The sequence below is a fragment of the Melanotaenia boesemani genome, chromosome 7, assembly GCF_017639745.1.
Source record: "Melanotaenia boesemani isolate fMelBoe1 chromosome 7, fMelBoe1.pri, whole genome shotgun sequence".
Lineage (NCBI taxonomy): Eukaryota > Metazoa > Chordata > Actinopteri > Atheriniformes > Melanotaeniidae > Melanotaenia > Melanotaenia boesemani.
This window is the reverse complement of record NC_055688.1, coordinates 18,669,270-18,688,588: the sequence shown is the minus strand read 5'-3', so window position 1 is coordinate 18,688,588 and position 19,319 is coordinate 18,669,270. Positions and strand designations below refer to the sequence as shown.

The 19,319-nt window shown below is 39.2% G+C and overlaps 1 protein-coding gene across 6 annotated transcripts in view; it reads right to left on the bottom strand.

The window, feature by feature from the left end:
- Nucleotides 1-11,689: 11,689 nt before the first annotated feature.
- Nucleotides 11,690-19,319, bottom strand: part of enox2 (ecto-NOX disulfide-thiol exchanger 2) — a 185,107-nt gene continuing 177,477 nt past the window's right edge. For all 6 annotated transcript variants that reach the window (XM_041989987.1, XM_041989990.1, XM_041989986.1 and 3 more), the window contains 2 exons: nucleotides 16,664-16,749; nucleotides 11,690-11,991 (listed from right to left, as the gene is read on the bottom strand). In XM_041989987.1, the coding sequence (XP_041845921.1) occupies nucleotides 11,860-11,991; nucleotides 16,664-16,749 (218 nt within the window). In that variant the 3' untranslated portion in view covers nucleotides 11,690-11,859. The remainder of the gene's footprint in view (nucleotides 11,992-16,663; nucleotides 16,750-19,319) is intronic.

Here is a 19,319-nt window from a genome sequence, read left to right as displayed (position 1 = left end):
TTTTGTTTGTTAATGAACATTAAATGCACATACATCTTGTCAGTTACAGAGCAAAGTCAAAGAGGCAGAGTGAGAGAAATAGGTACGTTTTTTGAACATGGAACATGGAAGTGTAGAATCATTGCAAATGACTGGAAATGAATGCAACATTTACCCATGTGAAGACACCAAATTCTGTTAAAATGCATCCTTTTTTTGTTGATGGCATTTCAAATCCAAACCTGTCAATCTGTTTACTAATAAGGTTTCTGACAGAGTGCAACCAGTGTTTCCTAAGCAGTCATTATGAAAATGAAATAAGGTAAACAAAATAAGAATGAATGTCACTTGGGGCAGCCTTGTTCACAGTGGTTAGGCCCATCTTAAATAATTCAACTCTTGATTAAAGAAACAGGAAATAAATTAAATTCTGTTTATTTAAATGAATATTTAAATTAATACTAACAATTTTAAGAATTTGTTGATACTGCTTTTTTATTTAAAAAAATTCTTATTCTACAAGATGTGATAGAGTGCTGCAGTCTTGCTGGAAGCCCCCTCTGCACAGCTGGCAGGGGGAAAAAAAGCAATACATGAAACAGTGAAGAAAATCATCAATATGGTCTCACTTTACTGAGCTGGGAAATTTGCTGAACTTCTGCAATCAATGCTCTGAATGTGGACTTCACTATCAACCCCCTGAGACATTTAAGATAACAGCTAAGCTGCAGTTGAGTCTGGAGCACATTACAATCACAGTATTTCTACTTTTTGACCAGCATTACATGATTTTAAAAGGGAATGCTGCTTCTGATAGCCATTTTTTGTGAAAGGGCTGTCAAATGTAACTTTTACCAGGGAATTTAAGATGTGAAAAAGTCTTACATTTAAAGCTATGACCTCCTGAAATTGTTGGATTGTAAACTTAAGGTCAATTTCTCCAGATATTATGTTATGCTAGTGATGCTTCATGTCGTTGTTCATGTCTGGACTTTATTTTACCATCGAGTTAGCTTACCATTGGGGTTGGCATTTCTACTAATTTAGGCTTATGTTAAAAAATATTGGTCTCTCTTTAACTGCAAGATGGAAAACTATATATATATATATATATATATATATATATATATATATATATATATGTTTACTAAAAGGGACATGTATTTTGAGGAAGCATAGATCCTTCAAAATGTACAGCTGAACATTGGATTTTATCTAGAAGTCTGTAGTGGAAAGTGCAATTTTCTGTGCAATCATCTGTTGGAAAATGAACAATCTTATGAAGAAGGTTCTGTCCTCAACAAAAATCAGCAAAAAAGTTGCCCTGCAAAGACATGCATGTAACTTAACATTGGTCACTCTAAATTCTCCCTAGGAGTGAATGTGAGCAGAAGTGGTTGTTTGTCTGTCTGTTTTGGCCCTGCGATGGACTGGTGACCTGTCCAGGGTGTACCCTGCCTCTCACCTGCTAAATGCTGGGTTAGGCTCCAGCTTCCCTGCGACCCTTCAGATGAAGCAACACAGACAATGGTTGGATGGATGGAAGTTTAACAAGCCGCTAAACACAATGAACAAAACTGCACAGCATGCACACAATATACAGATGAAAAATGAAGAGTTTCCATTTGGACGCTTTTTAGCTCTGCTTGTATAAAAGCTACAGGTCATTCCTGCCCAGTGACGACTGCAAACATAAACTGAAATAGAGTAGGCTACATGAGGCAAAATTAGAGATTGCAGCAAGATGAAAGTCAATATATTTGGTAAGAGTTTCTTTTTCTTTTTTTTTGGAAACACAACTAAACCCTCTTGGACATGTTTTCTAAAATCAGGAATTGTTCTTTTTACAGCTCTTCTTTGGATGTTCACTTTCATTTGTTCCGTTCTCTGACAAGATGATCCAAAACTGCTTTCTTGATGTTGAGGGGAAGATTCACATTCCCAGATTTGGGAACCACAACAAAGAGCCATAATCAATATGGCACCACTGGATTCACCATGGCAACTGCTGACAAAAAGCTAGTTGTTTTACTCAAATGGAGCGAGAGGTTCTTATTGAAGCATATGAGCAATACGAAGAGGTTTTCTTAAAGAAGAAACACTGCTGCTGCTGCTAATGGGGTGAGACAGGTGTGAAGAAATGATGGGTGGCTCAAGACTTTTACACAACTGTCATTTAATTACCATCTGCGATTTTGCTTGAGTAATCAACAAATTGTTAATAACAATTAGTTTACAATATTTTCAAGGGAAGCTCGCTGGGGTTTGCCGGTTCACTCCCCCTTGATGATGCCTATAACGTTCCAGCAGGTGAATGCAGAGAACAGCTGGCTTTTTGGAGTTATCAAAATGCATTAATATTTATATTCACACTTAAAATTAGAAGCAACTTGTCAAATTCCCATTACTTGGTATTTAAATACTGCTTCACATAATGCAAATTGTGCAAGAGTTGTTCTGTTTATGTAAATGACACACAGCTGTAGTTAATGTCTCATAAACACTGACTGGAGTACTTGGGTAAAAGTCTGAAACAGGCCTGCTTTTCATCTGAAAATAAATCTCTATCTGTGCAAGACTCATAACTTCCCCCAAAAGAAGTTTTGAAGTTTCTATTTTGTTGAGTTTGGTGCCATCCTGTGTAGTTTTCAGGGTAAAAGCAGGGGCAGATAGACTTTCCTGTTCACACTTAAGCATATCTCTGAGAGGAAACTAGACTTCTGCACCTCCTCTTGGTTCAGTCTTCAAGCCTCAGAAACTGCAGCTTGTGACAAAGATGTTATCGGTAATGACTTTTTAGACCAGATAAGGTAAGCTAGTATAGGAACGTTTCTGCACAAAATAGAATGTAATAAATGGGTTTACTTTTTACTGAAGATAGAAGAACACAGATGTATGTTGGTGGATTTTGCTGTACAGGAGCAAAAAAACATGCTAATGACCATAACAGGTAACAAACTAATCGTGAATAATTTTCCTTTACATTCTATGGTATTTCTTTTAGTTCGCAAATTCATTACTGACTTTCCCAAGAGTTGAAAAGGAATAAAAACTTTCATGTCTAAAACATACAAATGAACGACTCCCTGCTACTCAGGCTCACTTAATGTATTTAGATTTATTAGCATGTTACTCATTTGATGAATGTACAAAGCTTATTTCAGCAGCTCTGAAATCTTTACATCTCCAGCTGAGGTGTTATAATGCACTGAAAGCTCTTGGGGTTGCCACTGTCGATTTTTGCTAGAATGCATTCATGGGATCTTGATCAAGCTGTGCAGCAAGAGATCAAGAGACGTTATAATAAAAATCAGTTTTCAGTTAATGACACAAAGTCAGCCTCATGGATCACTGAAGGTGACTGCAGTTACAAAGTGTCTTCTTATTTACTGCTAACTTTAAAATATATAGCTAATGAATTATAATGAAAATGAAATAAAATCATAGTAAAAATACCTTATTAATTCCTGGTTGAAATTATAATGCGAATAATTTATCAAAATAATATCATAACTGGAACTACTGATTTTTGTTAGAAGGCAAGGTAAGGCAGTTTATTTGTATATTTTGTATATTTGTGCATAAAACAAGGACATTACAGATTTTTAGAATAGTAAAAGGCATCAACACATAATCACAATAAAATAATAAATAACATTAAAATGATTAAAAGCAAGATAAGCTAAAAAAAAAAGTTACAGTGTACATTTCATGCACAGGCGCATGAGAAAAGAAATGTTTTTAACCTGGATTTAAAGAAAATTAAGAGGATAACTAAGACATATTTCAGCTAAAATGTGTGAAAATTTATCTTGAAACCATTATAATTTATAATAATTATACATTTGTAAGGGATAAGAACAGAACAGACAAAACAACAGCGAATTGGGCTAACGGTCTTCCACACAGCAGGGGCTGAACCTGAAACTGACAACACCAAAACTAAGCTAACTTGCTAACATGCTGAAAGTCGCAACATATGCTAACCATCTCAGTTTAGTTTTAGCATGCAAATGCATGCATTTAGGGATGGTATTAAACTGCTGGCAGTTTAACAAACTGTTGGACAAACTCAAATTCTTTAAATTAGACAATAACAAAATTGAGGTGACCAACAAAGTCGCTTTATTGAGATCTGGGATTATTCGATGCATTATCTTATGCTAATGTATTAGCATTATCTACCCGCACATTCAGCTGTACCCCACAGGAGTCATTATCACAAAGATGGCACCAATTAAAATGATTTAGGTCACTATGGTAACCAATACTGCATTGCACAGATGTACAGGAGAAATTGTTGTCGTTATTTTTTTTTTTTTTTAAGAAAATTAGGAAAAAAAAGGGGGACGTTTAGAATTTGTTCTTGTATTTAAGTAGATGTGTTTATTTTTCCTCTTAAAGTCATTCTGAAAAAGGTTTAATTTAAAGTTTCCATTTGTGTGTACGCTTACATAAAACAAGGAATATTGTCTTAGCACTTTCTATTTGCTATGCAACCATGAGCTGCCACCCATTTGATCAAAATGTACACTTTTCTGTGATTATACACCAGAATACTTCACTGGCAATATGTTTAGCAGTTTGTATCTAAACGTAGCATAAAAAGTACTTTAATTTGTGTTTTGTGGATTATTTCTTATTTTTAATAATGCGTCCTCACAATTAAAGATACAGCATCGGCAAGCCTGTTCATTTTCCATTTAAATTGTGTCACATTTGTGAGAAAAATACATTTGTGTGATGAGCAGCAGAGTCTGCCAATGCCAAACAGTTTGTTCTGATATTAACTCCTCTGGTACTCCAGGTGACAATCAGCTGCTGATCGGCACCTCTGAGCAGATTTGGCAAGTTTTATATGGGTGCAACACACATACTCAACTCCTCTTCTCATCCCACAAATGCAATATTCCTTACAGCCGTATTTAAAGGGTCAAAAAACAGGCTGCTGTTATATTTTTTTAATATAATCAATTTTATAACTACATTATCAAAATAATCATAAACATTAAGTTAAACACAACAGGTTTTTTGTTGACAATTTGTTGAATGTCTGTAATTCCATGCAAAACTGCTTGAGAAAGTTACAGGTGACCATTTATGTTGGCTATACTCTTCAGCTGTACATCAATCCACCTTTCCATCCTCACATAGATGCCATCCTATGAACATGTGGAGGAAATTTCATCAAACTTGGCACAAAATGTCCTGTTAGTCTCAGGGATGATGTTGAGACTTTGGTGTTTAAATGTTAAGGTCACTAACACAAGAATGATGCTTCACACAAAAGTCTAACAGGATTTAAGGTTAAGCTATGACATTTTATGTGCTGACACTCAAAGGTCAGGTCTGATTATACATGGATGTAAACTGCGACTTTACTGGTTTTGGAGGCGTAGAGCCACGTGGTGGTAATATGTTTATCTGTGGGTCACGGAGCAGAACATTGGCAGAGAAAAGAACACCGGCGGCTGCTCTCATGGAGTGACTTTTAAAGGCATCATGTTATGAAAAGATTTTTTCCGTCTCAGATTAAAAACATTTGCTTTTCTTTGGCTTTATTTACTCCGATTGCACTTTTCTAATGAAAACTCAAATTTTATTTATAAATCAAGGACACATAAAAACACAAGCAAAGAAATAAAGTGGAAAAATTATTAAAGCAATAATAATGTTACTAATAATAATACTGAGCTCATAAATATCACTTGTAGTCAAGGGGCCCAGCTCAGAACTGACTTATTCAGTCTCCTTATGACAAACTTAAATCTAAATAATGCTGCTGTTACTGTATCTTTGAAGTATGAAATCTAAACTTCAGATTCTTTTAGGTTTTACTAATTTTATTTGGCAGGAACAAAATTCACTTCTGATAGGAAGAAGTCAAGAAAACTATATCTAAACTAGGAAATTGGACATCTTGTTGTGGATTTCTGATTTTATCTAGACACATGGTGGAAATCAGAAATGTGACTTTGTCATTAAGATCACCGTCTACAATAGTGTCCTGCCTCCATAAAAACAGTTAAACGTTGTCCTTAGCGGCTCCTACTCTAAATATCAGCCTCCAAAAACATAAATGAAACTGAGAAAGGTACCAGCAATTAATTTAAATGGAGTCCATATGTAGTGGAAAATTTAAACCTAATTATTATACACTGGTGTTTTATCAGCCGATGAGCTTTTATGTCATCTCAGATTTTGTATGCGCTTTGACTGTTCAACGTGTTTCTGATGACGACAACGTTTCTGAAACGGGTTCACTTCCAACTTTTCCTGACTGAACTGCAGACCAAGGACAGTACGTGAGTAGAAAATTACCAGTTCCATGAGCTGACAGGCAGTTTGCTGTGTGCTCTCATTGTTAATCACATGCTTTTAAGGATTCTAAGTAGAAGTGATCTCAGAGGTGGTTGACTCAGGGGTGCCGGGTCGTTTAACTGGTTGAGTCCTCATTGCAATTTGCCCAGGTTTAAGTACCCCCCCTCTCATGTCTACCTTTCTGTCTGCTTTTTGGCTTTGTAGAGAAAAGAGGTGGGAAGTGAAGTCAAATGGGTCAGCCAAAAACTGGTTGGTATGAACACAGGTATGAATAAAGTCATGCTTATAAGAGGAGCTGGTAGTCTCTTTGTTTTCATTCTACAAAGTATGTCATGGACATTTCATGGACACCTCATAAAATCTCCAAAGTGAGACACTCATGAACAGCCCATTTGGAACAAACAGCTTTATAAGAACACAATAGTTTGTTAAAGAAACAGTATAACACTGTCAGGCCCCTCGATTATAAGATTACACCAGAATATGAATATTTAGTAGCTAATTGTGCGACGACACTCACTTTAATTCCTAGAACAACTCATCCACTAATCAATTTTCTACAAAAAAACAAACAAAAAAACATCCCTAGATTAAGAAAGATTGTGATCATAGTTCCAGTAATTATGAGAGGAGACATAATGATGGGTTTGCTGACAGATCTGTAACGTCTCTTTGGGTTCTTTAATAAAGAAACTAAATGTTTCAACATTTCTCTGATTACACTTAGAGTGGCGATAAATATTTTTCATTTAAAACAGGATTTTGTAGCTTTGCTTGTCGTGACTTTTTCAATAACTATAGTTCAGGAAGACACAATGTGAACTTTTGTGAATGCAGTGAGAAAATTGGATTCAAACTAGGAAAATAAGGCAGAAGGATAAATGCATCTAGTGTCACATAAGTCACCGTACTTTTGACTAATAAATAGGCTTATGTAGATACCCTGCTATTCAGTTAAACAGCAGCTGTAAAAATGCTTCTCTTTTGGCTGCTTTCACCTGTCAGTTTAAGTGCAAGCCTGATGTTTCTCAGTTGTTACTCTTCACCATTCATCAAATTCACACCTCCGCTCTCTCCATGGTGTGAATGTATAAATGTCTGGTGAGCTATAATTCACCTTTTCCTCTGTAAGTCGATGGTGTCTCCAGGAGGAAATCTTATTGGTCATCCAGACATAGACAGATGTTCTCTTTCTATGTAATGTAAATAATCATTCAGTTATTTACACTTCTTCATGTACACATGTGATGGAAAAAATAAAAAAAATCACACTAAATTTGCACGTCTTGCAGCTTATAACAATGAATGTGTCTTCGTTTTAATGCCTAGAGCAAGTGATGCCAGGTTTAATGTGGGCATTGCTGCAGGGCTGTTAATGTCGAAGCTGAGTTTATGTTCATTTCTGCATCAGTGTAATAAAGAACATTGTTTGCTGGATGAATCTGTTATGATTGGGACTGCTACCTCCTCCATATTTTAAGCGTAACTCTCGTCCCTTCACACCGCACACATCCTTGATGGCCTTCAGGTGTTTGTAATTAAACAAGAAGCTGATGAAAATCATACAACCACTTAACCCAAAAATACCATGAGAACGATCTGCTTGCTCTGCTGCAAACATAATACTTAAAATTGTGTGCAAGGACAAAGCCAGTGTGCAAAGTAGCAAACCCACCTGACCCCTTCTTATTTCTAAAAATAAACTTTTCTCAGCTGAATGTTCACTGTGCAGATAATTGCTGGCGGTGCAAAGCAATTCGTCTTTGCTAAAGGTCACTCGATTCATAACAGCATGAGAGGCTATTGCTCGTTAGGAGAGACTATCACTGTCCCACCTAACTTGGCATGGGTCACAGTATGCTGGCATTCAGATCAAGCACTGATCAGGCTCAAAGGTTTCATTGCCTAAAGGATTGCTGCAGGACCTCACTGCAGAGGCATGACATGCTGCAGTTTAATACCGCGATGAGAGTTAAAATGCAAAGGTTTCTGGAGGAATGCGACGAATGCATTGAACTAAGTACAAAGAGATTTCCCGTCAAATGTTATTTATTTCACACCATTCTTCTTACCTGTAGGGAAGTATTTAATGTTGCAGAGAGCTGCTTGGCGGGCCTAAATACCTCATGGGTATTCAGCGTTGTGCTTTCAAGTCTTGCCTACTTTGTATGAGGATCTGTGTAAAGGAGAGAATAGAACCATGATTGCCTAGAAACAGTGAGATTCAATGCATTTCACTGAAATCTGCAGCTTCCAACCAGAACCAAGACACGCCAGAGTGCAAAATGTAAAGCAGTTATTCAAACATTCAACATTCATAAGCTAGAAGTACATGCGGTTCTCTCAACTTCACTGCAGTAAAGAAAGGAAGAAAGAACAAAACACAATTTGATGCCTGTGTAACAATTCTCAAAGAGACAAAACCCGCTTTTGTCCTAGATTTAATCATCAGTGGGTTTGGATGTTTTTTGCTCCAGGTGGAGAAGTGTTGCAGCTCTGTCCCCTGGACAAGGAGTCAATTTTAGCAGCTTTTACGCATGGACACTTTAATGAGGACTGTGCAGCTTTTAGTGAGAAAGAAACCTGCATGAACACATATTCCAGAGTTGTGTCTATAATACCTGCTGTCAAGTCAATGCAAATCACTAATGGTGCTGCGTGGAAAACACTACTGTACGAGCTGTAGTTGCTGTTGAGCTCAACAGGAGGAGCTGTTTACTCATCACCTCCTGTCATGAGGCAGTTTGAGCCGTGGGAGATGCAGATGTATCTGACAACCACATCAGCAGCACAATGGTCAGAGATACCAGTCAGAGTGCTTCAAATCTTAAACCTGCAAGGTCATGACTCGAACATGGTCAAGCCCCCCTGTGTCCTTCTAATCCATGTCCTTAGGCAGTTGTTTATCTAGTTCAAGAGAAACAAAGACAACATCCTCTCACCTGCTTGCTCTAGGGAGGTCATAATCATAATCAAGAAGCTGTCAGGAAGCCACATGAGAAGCAAGGGTAATTAAGAGCATTTGGAGCTTCATGATATCGCCCAAAAGAACCCGCCTATCTCCTCACATCCAGTTATATTTGTCTGTAGCATGATGCAAGTACGTACAAATGAATTTATAGAACAGAAGTGAAGTGCAGCACTAAGAGAGGCACAAAGGCGTCCTTTAACGTCTCTGTTAGTGACTTTACAAGGTGGGAGTGGTCCTCTGGCATTATCGCTGTGGGGCAGGGAGGGGGTGAGTCGCACCCTTTTGCTTATATACACCTTGAACTGAATTAATGAGGATGCTTCCCACTGTGTCTCAGCGATGAGAAAGATGTGTGAATGGAAAGTGGCATTCACAGGGGACTGCTGGTGGATTTAATTAGTCTGTGTTTACCTCCTTGTGTGACGCCCGAGAACCTAAACCACAATCACAAGCATGTTTGTTCCTGCATGCTCAGACACAAACAGCTGTAAAAGAGATAAATTGCGAGTGCCTCTAGTCTACCAGTGCGTAGGAATGGCAGCTCAGTTGGGAGGAAACTAGACAGAAAGCAGCTTCTCAAAGACGAGAATACACCATATTAGTGTTTTGTTTGTGTCAGGGAGAGCAGGAGGGAAACGTAGCGAGTCAGAGAAGAGGTTGGCGTGAGGTGTGCTGGAGTTTGTCATCAGGGATGTTCTGTGGAGATCAAGTCTTAGAGCGTGGAGAGGAAGTGTAGTGATGCACAACCATGCACAGACAACATCTCTCACAATCCCAAGCGCACTGCCAGGGAGACAGAAGCTAAAATGTGTGGATTTACACTTCCTCATCCCTCAGCAACTTCATTATCATAACAAATAAATGTTACATGTCTTATAAGAAGAGAGACGTCCTTATTTTAGCTCTTAAATGCCTCCGACTACAAAAAAAACTCCATTACAGTGCAAAGTATTCACCCCTTCCTAATCACTCCAGAGACCTACAGACGACACAAATTGGAGATTACATACTATATTTAACTTGTAAACAATTCTCCTCCACTGACAGATTTATTACCGCGCACGAACCAATGACAACCTCCTTCCTTTAAAATCACTGCATGCCTACATGCGTAGTGAACAACAGCCTTGTAGGCAAAACATACTCATGCCTTATTATGAATTCAGCTACAAGAATAGTAGGCTAAGAAGTGCATGAGCCCTAATTTTTCAAAAGCAGTGACTGTAGGAGATTGAGGAGTCCAAATGAGAGCAAATCATGCATAATAATAAACCTTTGTTTCCCAGAGCAACGGGGGAAGAGAGCGGCCCGCCAAACAGCCCTGTGGAGGCGTATTAAGGATGCTTGACTGGGCTTTTGGAGGGGAGGGGGGAGACCTCAAGTCCTGGCGACATGAGCTCTCTATCTGCTGAAAGTGGAGAAGAAAACACCCCTGTGCACACTGTTGTGTAACTATTTCATATATGGATCCAAAAAAGTAGTAGGCAAAGATTTTGAGTATGGTCGTTGCCAGAAACCACACAAACATAACAAATAACTCAACAATTAAACATCATTAACATGATCCCCATGGTGTGTATAAGTGTGATATGAACACACTCTGCCTTCTGCCAGACTGACAGTCGGGTTTAATTGGCATTTGAAAGACACAAATGCCCATATGTAAGGTACAAAAGCCAGCCTTGAGTCCAGTTTCAGGAAGAAGAAAAATAAAAAAATATATAACCAGTCAAACAAGAATGAGCACCAACTTAGAGGTGGTCCACTAATCTTGTCTTGTGCAGGTGTGTGTGTGTGTGTTGTGTGCTGCTTGAATATTTGCAGGCTTAAACAGCTGCACGCCACTCACACGTACTTAAGTTACGAAGCATGTCTGTGGAGCAGAGATACAAAAATACACTCAAAGACTTCTCTATACTCAAACATCTTTTATAATCAAAAATATCATCCAAGCATTTACAGTATAACAACAAATGATTCTATGCAACTGTTGACAGCCTTTACATAAAATGAAGAAATATATCCATTTCTGATCTATGTTACAAACTGGGAACAGCTAAAAGAGAAGAGAGGGAGGCCAGAGGGTTCGCAGGATCCGAGGTAGACCCCAATATCCTCCCCTGATTAGCCCTGTAGATCTGGCCCACGATGATACCATACAGAGGCTTAAAAAGTACAATGCCCTGCCTCTGTGGGCAAAACTACACAATGATCCAGTGACGGCAGAAACCGGTGCTCATCTGTGACTCCCAGGGAGTCATCATGTCGAAAAATGTGTTGCAGACACTGAGAGACTCAAAGTTCAAGCTTGTGAGGACTCCTATTACTTTGTGCTTGGCATCAACATCCCTGTAACCATGGCAACAAGTTTTTAAGTCTCTGCCACCTACGCAGAGTCCCTGAAATGCTCATACTGTGTAACACATTTGATCTGAGATCAGTTCTCTGTGTCCTTGTACAGTCAGGTACAGTCCCGAGTCTTTGATAGTTGTGGGCTTTATACTGTGTCTCTCACATTGCTACACAGTCTCTGTTGCCTTGTCTGCCTGTCGCTCTCTTCCACGTCCCAGAAGTGTCAGCAGCAGAGTCTATGTGCTCTTGATGCCCTGGAAGCCACAGAAGTTCCAGCGTTTCTCCAAACTGGCTCCGACACCAGTCAGCTCCTGTCTAAAGGTGCAGGGTAGCCGAGAAAGAAGAGCCTCCACCTCACTGGGATTGATCTGAAGATACAGAAACGCAAAGGTTAGGATGCTTCAGACATAGTAGTCTGCACATATGCATAACAACCCAGTCACATTATCCTTATGAGGGGAAATCAAATATCTGAAAGCGCTGCTGGGGTGGTGTTACAGTCTTTGCATCAGCTGACACACACAGTTAAGATCAAGTGTTTTATTTGGCCGTCAGACTTGGAGGTCATTCATTCTTGTATTTCTAAATTGCAGGTACATATTAAAAGCTGCTGCTGGAGAGAATCTGCTACATTAGCACAGTCCTCACCGTATCTAAGGGGCTTCCTGCTAGTTGATTTTATGATTATCCTGTTGGTTTTTAAAAGTTCTGCGAGCTCAGACTTATGCTTATGTCTGATTTGATAATTTTGTATGAGCATGAACTCAGTGTGGGCTTCAGGTGATCCATATATCCTTCCTTTTGTAGTTTGAACAATCTGTTGAGGAACTCTTCATGAACATTTGCGGTTTTGTGGCTTTATATGTAGTGTTTTTATTTTTTTCAGCCGTTTCTGTTCACAAATTCTCACGCTGACACACATTCTGTTGAGTAAATGAGTTCAGATAGCCATGAAAAATGCTCATCACCAGCCAGAGTCACCCACAGCATTGCTCATACATTCACGCTTTATTCTTTTATTCTACGCCACATCTACACTCACAAACCGTTCACTCACACGGGTGGGCTGAGGATCAGTCAGTCAGCCGAAATCCCAGGTGACGCTTCCAAGATCCACTGTACAAGCTGCTGTGGACAACCTGCAGTGTTTTTAAATAATAAGTAGATTGTTCAAGGCCCGGTGCTGGTGTCAGGATGCATTAAGGTCCACCATGTTGAGATAGGGCTTGTGTGTCATTTTGCAATGAAGCAATGTGTGTGGAGCCATTAGATAAGCAGAGAGGATGGGGCTTGGTGTTGAGGGAGCCTGGCCAGAGAAACTGACAAAACTGTTGGTTGGTGTGTGTGGTGGAGAGTCAGCGTGGGAACAACAGATGCACAGAAAAATCAGACGCACACAGAAAAAGAAGCGTGGGTGCATGAGCCAACACATGAACGTACACTAGACGAAATGAAATAAAGGCTTGAGCGAGGACCATCACACTCACTGCATGTGTGAAAATGAGTCAGGCTGGTGATGACAATATTCAAAGAGTTGTCCTACTTTTTTTGGAAGTGGTTGAAAGTTTTTAGAAATAAATTAAGTCTCCCAAATAATGAGTGAGGTAAACTAAGATCTGAAGGTTTCATTTGAGATGTATGTTTGGTCTAATCAGACCAAAAAGATGCCTTTTTTTTAAAGACCATTTTGTTGGAAGAAGAGAAGATGTGACTGTGATGTTGGCATTTTTAAAGCTCCATGAAAGGTGAGGATAAAACAGATCAACATCAGACTGTTTGAGGACTACGGGTAGTGCTTGGCTTCAAGTGCCAGACATAAACGATCCAATTTAAATATATTTTAGCCTTAGGAGAAACTGCAGATACAGCTGCAAAATTCAAGTAAGAAATACTGTTGAAAACAAGAGAACGAAAGTTTGGATTTCTTTTCCAACTTTACCTTCTTGGCCTTCAAAAACAAACAAAACAAATTAAATAATCATTCAAACATTTTGTGTAAATGCTGATAGTATTTACTAAATAACCGCTATTAACACTGCTTTACTGATGGAAAAATCTAAGAACAGCAATTTCTTATATTCTGCTTCACAGACCTGCATTAGAGCAGTTCTCACTCATCATGTAGACAGACAAACCCTTTGACCACTGAAAATGTCTGATCCGGGACTGTAAAAGGACCGCAAAGCTAAATCTTCCTTATATCTGCTCAATGCAACAGTTGACAGAACCACAGAAGATCAGAGCCTGACCTCAGTGTCTGCAGTGCCCGTGTTATTGGGATGTTGGTGACTGTCAGTCATGCTCACCAGTGAAACAGATTCAGCCTCAACATCCCAAACTGCAGCTACTATGTGGGAAAGCTGCTGTGACTGGAAGAACAGTGAGGCCAGCTTCACACCAGCTGTATGGCTGTTTGATGCATGTGTGAGACATCATGGTTTTCAATCCAGCTTCAGTGTTCAGATAACAGCATACTCACCGTCTGCATGACATGTAAATCTCAAACTACAGCCGCATGTTATGTTGTTGTGTAGGTGTCAAGTCCATCTTTCATGGTACTTTTAATAGGAAATATGTCACAGACAAAAATATATTATCTGTTATGATGATTATTTTCTTTAACTTTCAGATCACCAGCAGCTGTATGGGAAAGATCCTTTGACACAGTCATGTCAACCATGGATTTCACAAAACTATTCATGGCCACTACCAAAGGCTGAAGGTGTGACTATGACTAAACACATTTAGCTGCAACACACACACACAAACCAAGCTGCCAGTGTGAAGTCGCTCTGAGTATCTGTTTGTGTGATTATGGGTTCTGACTGTACTCTTCATCCAGCGGTCCTGAACTCACAGCTGGCATCACATGGGACAGACAGCAGCGGTACAGCACTCGCCGAAGGACAGTTCAACAGCGACCTACTGTAGAATTCTCCAGCATTTCAGGATGGATGGTACTCTTGTACCACAAATGGAATAAAAGTAGTTTTTGTGTTATGGACTGACACCATGCTCATATGTGCATTGACCTCCTGCAGTTTATCCAATAAAGTCTCAAGATATCCAGTTCTTGGGACAAAGATGTTCTAAGATAACTACACTGGATAGATCAGATGTGGCTGGAATATGAAGAACACTGAGCTTCTGCTTTTCCCTGCCAGAACTCCAAAGCTGGATTTCATAGATAAAAACTTCTAGGATACGCTGAACAGACGTGTGTGAGACCTGTTCATCAGAATCAGATCAGACGGTCTGGTTGCTGCATGAGGAGGTTTTTGGGGACAACGGAGGGTGAACTTTGACTTTCAAATCAATGCTGTTGCATGACCTTTCATTTCTGAATCTATTTCAAAACTATTTGATCAACATATGAATAGTTTCTGCTAACGGAGTATGCTGTTGACACATACTGATTTTATTATAAAATACATCATGTCTTTGAACATGTCATCTTACATATAAGGAGAGATAAATTTTTATCAAAGTTTTCCCTACTGTCAAAAATAACATGTTAAAGGCCGTAACTAATTTGTGTAATTAATTGTGTTAAAATTTTTAACACATCTGTCATTAATGATGGCGAAACATGGAGGCTTCTAGAGGCAATGTGGAAAAAGTGAGTCGACCGGCTCTACGCATGGATTTGAGGGCATCAAACCCGTGGGAAATAATTCCACACTTTTCCTGGAGAAAAGGTTCAACTTTTACCACATTAAGACCCCACCCCCCCGAAAAAAAAACAAAACAAAACAAAAAACAACAACAACAACAACAACAACAAAAACAACTTTACATGTAGTTTGCACAAACGTCACTGCTCTGGTCGTGGCGTGGGAGCCTCCTCTCCCCCCTCCCTCTCCTCTTGGGAATCATGATGGCTGTTGGTGATCAGCTGATCGGCTTTTCCGTAGCTACCAACGTCACTCTTGTTGTGTTTCTTTATCATTTAGCTTAGAAGGTGGAAACTAGTGGTTTGCGGTTCACACTGGCACATATTTACCCAAAAGTATTGTTCTTGGACGCACTGGATAATTAAGCAACATTTATCAGTCTCATGTCAATCAGATCCATGTCACTGTCATGGAAACAAGGGGGCGTCGCCGCTAAATTATTGGTGCTGATCAGATGTTGGAGACACAAGTCTGATCATTTAGAGGCCATGAATGTAGTGAGAGAAATTGTGAACAGGTTCTGAGATTAAATCAGGGGAGCTCTCCTCTCTAACAAAGTAGCTGGCAGGTGGCAGAAAGGATTTTTACTTCAGCTATGCAGGAGCGGGTCTAGAAAAGTTTAGATGGGGGCCAGGAAGGGGCACTGGGCAGGAAAAGGGGGACACAAATGGGATATATTTTTTAAGGTCTTGATTTCATGTATTATTGAACTGATTTTTACAACTAAAGTGATCGTCTTATGTAAAAAAAAAGAAAAAAAACAAAAACAAAGTAAGCAATAGTTAGCTCTTTCTGTTGATTAATCATGATAAATTTAATTTGTAAGATATGATTAATATGTTTAAAAATTTTAATAACTTGCCAGCCCTAATTTATTATATATAGGTGAAAATTTGTTCAACATAAATGTGTAAACTTAAAAATTACAGGTTGCATTAACTAATGTCATACATAGTGTAGGCGAGCTCTTCATACTGATTACAGACTTTATACTGAATTATGTTAAATGACAGTTTCAACTACCTTCATTCTTCCATTCTCACAGTCATGAGGGCCATCTATCTGCTCATTTATCTTAGCAGGGGTGCTGGTATGTGCATTTATCAAAATGTAGAAGTATTCCTAGAAGTGCTTGTGCTTTAGAACAATTCTGGTAAATCCATTTCTACAGAAAGGCCTGTAAAAAGCATTAAAAAGAACTGCTTGCATTAAGTTTAGGTGGACAACAGGACTCTGACACAACGAGTCCATATGTCAGCTCTGCAGGGGAGTTAAACACACTGGAAAAGTGCATGTAATCTGCAGTGGAGACCAGCTCGGTTGAACTGCTCCACAGAGAAAGTTTTGATTTACGGGAGTGCGTTACCTTGGCGTCTAAGCGCTGCAGGTAGGAACAGATGTACTCGATGCTGGCTCCAAACGGATGGACATGCAGGAAGGTTGAAATGATTCCTGAGGTAGAACAAAGAAGTCATGTCGAGATGTTAACATAAAACCATGGCACATACCCCCAGTTACATGCACACATAAAACATTGACAAATTACCAAAAGACGTTTACAACACCAGTTTATCCAGCTCCTTCATATCTCCTCTGGCTGATCCCCAGCTTCAAGAGACTTTTCCCAGAGTCCCATCCCTGTTGAGAATCCTCTTGTATGCTGTGGCTCCAGATTACAAGGAGTGTTTAATGACGGCTTTGATGCTGTTGTCTCTAATCAAAGTCATAATTTACCCCAGATCAAACAAACCATCTGCTATTAGCTCACAAAAAATACCAGGAGAGAGTTAATACTACCGTCTGTGCTTGCTAACCACATATAGAAAAAACATTTGGGACAAGCATACAAAGTTAAAGCCACAAAGCTTTCCATGGGGCAATAACACAACAGTCACTTAAGGCTTTTAAGAGGAAAAACCCTACTCCAAGGCTTCATTTTTGCCACCTGCAGGGGACCAATCAATACTTGAGCACAAACAACAACAAACAACAAGTTATTCTGGAGCTGCTCTGCTGAATGGCTAACGGTGCATTCAAATAGAAGAACAGGTCTAAATCTCACTGTGAATTATTTAACCTGACTTCACCCACTTCAAATGCTTTGCTGTTCATTATCATTCGTTTAAAAAAAAAAGCAATTGAAAAGGTTCTCCAACTGAAAACAGGCAGCAATCACCCACAACATGCATACATCTTGAAGCTCATACTAGGACTAATTATTACTCCATGTCTTACAATCAAATATGAATAATGACGACTTTCACGTTTCAGATATTAAGAGAAGCTCCAGCTGTTCTGCTTATTCTGCACCTCGTTTCTTCCTTTGTGTATAACAACTAATGAGTCTACAGACTAAGTCTCTCATCAAGTGCAGCACCTGCAGCCCCAGAACAAAACAAAAATACCTTATGCTAGTTTACTTCCTGACACTCCCAAGGTAAAAATGGAGCAACTTTGAAGGATCATTCCAAGGAAGACTTGAAGCTGCTACTGCTTCAAAAAGTGTTTTAACCAAGAACAAAGTGAAGGGCCTGAATTTCTTTTTGTATTTTTTCTGTTAGTCTAAAGCAAATTCGCACATTTTCATGAAAACAAAATAAAAGCTTTAAATGTCTTAAAATACTGATAAAAGTGTTGGATTGAAATTTAGATTTAGGCCATTAAACAGTTTCTCAGTTCAGGTTTGTTTGGGCTGGTTTGAAATTCCGACTTCATGACGCAGAAGAGTAAAGCATCGTCCCTACAGATTTGCTTTCCCACTCTTCCTCTTTGCCTCTTTACCAGGAAGTAGAGACCACCTCTGCATTTGTGTGCCATTCCTAAATGATGCACCTTACTTCTGTAAATGCAAGGGTAAGAACGCAAAACGCAAACTGGTAAGATCAAGAGCAAGAATTAAGATGGGCCCCAAGTATTTAATGCAAAAACACTGCCTGGCCCCAAAAGTCACCACTTGGATTTAACTAAGTAAATAGGTACAAGCCTTCTATTGGATAATGACTGCATGAGCGATTATCTTTCAGCTGTCAGCAAGTTATTTAACCCCAACTGATGCAACGAGTAGCTTCTCATTTCTTAAATAACCATGTGGAAAAAGACATCCTTTGGTCGTGGAAAAGATGTTAGTCTGTTTAAGAAGGGTCAAATCATTGGCATGTGTCAAGCAGAGAAAACATCTAAGGAGACGCAGAATCTACTAAAATTAGCTTAAGACCTGTCCAATGCATTATTAAAAACTGGAAAGATTGTGGTGAATCATCTTCCAGGAAGAAAAGTGGTTGGAAAAAAATCCTGAATGATTGTAATCAGCGATCACTTAAACATTTGGTGAAATCAAATGGAAGAAAAACACCAGCAAAACTGTGGGACTGAACAACTGTGTAGAAAAACCACTAATCAATGAGGCTAACCTGAGAAAAAGGCTTCATTTTGCTAGGGAGCACAAAGATTGGGCTCTGGATCAATGAAAGAAGGTCAAGTGGTCCAGATTTACCCTGTTCCAGAGTGATGGGTGCATCAGGGTAAAAGAGAGGAAGATGAAGTGATGCAGCCACCATGCCTAGTGCCTGGTGTACAAGCCTGGGGAGGCAGTGCTATGATCTGGGGTTGCTTCAGTTGGTCAGGTCTGTGTTCAGCAACATTATATGCTCGAAAGACGACGTCAGCTGATACCTGAATATACTGAATGAGCAGGTTTTTCCATAAATGGATTTCTTTCCATATTCCAAGATAATGCCAAGTATCATCTGGCTCAAATTGTGAAAGCGTGGTTAAGGGAGCATTAGACATCATTTTCACACATGGATTGACAACCACAAAATCCAGACCTGAACCCCATTAAGAATCTTTGGGATGTGCTGGAGAAGGCTTTGACTCTATGCTAACAAATCTTGTGACACTGAAGCTTATTGAAACAGTGCCACAGCGAATGTGTGCCATGATCAAAGCTGAAGATGGTACAACTAAATATCAAGTGCAACCTTTTGTTTTTGTTGGCAACTTTGTTTTTGGGCCAGGCAGTG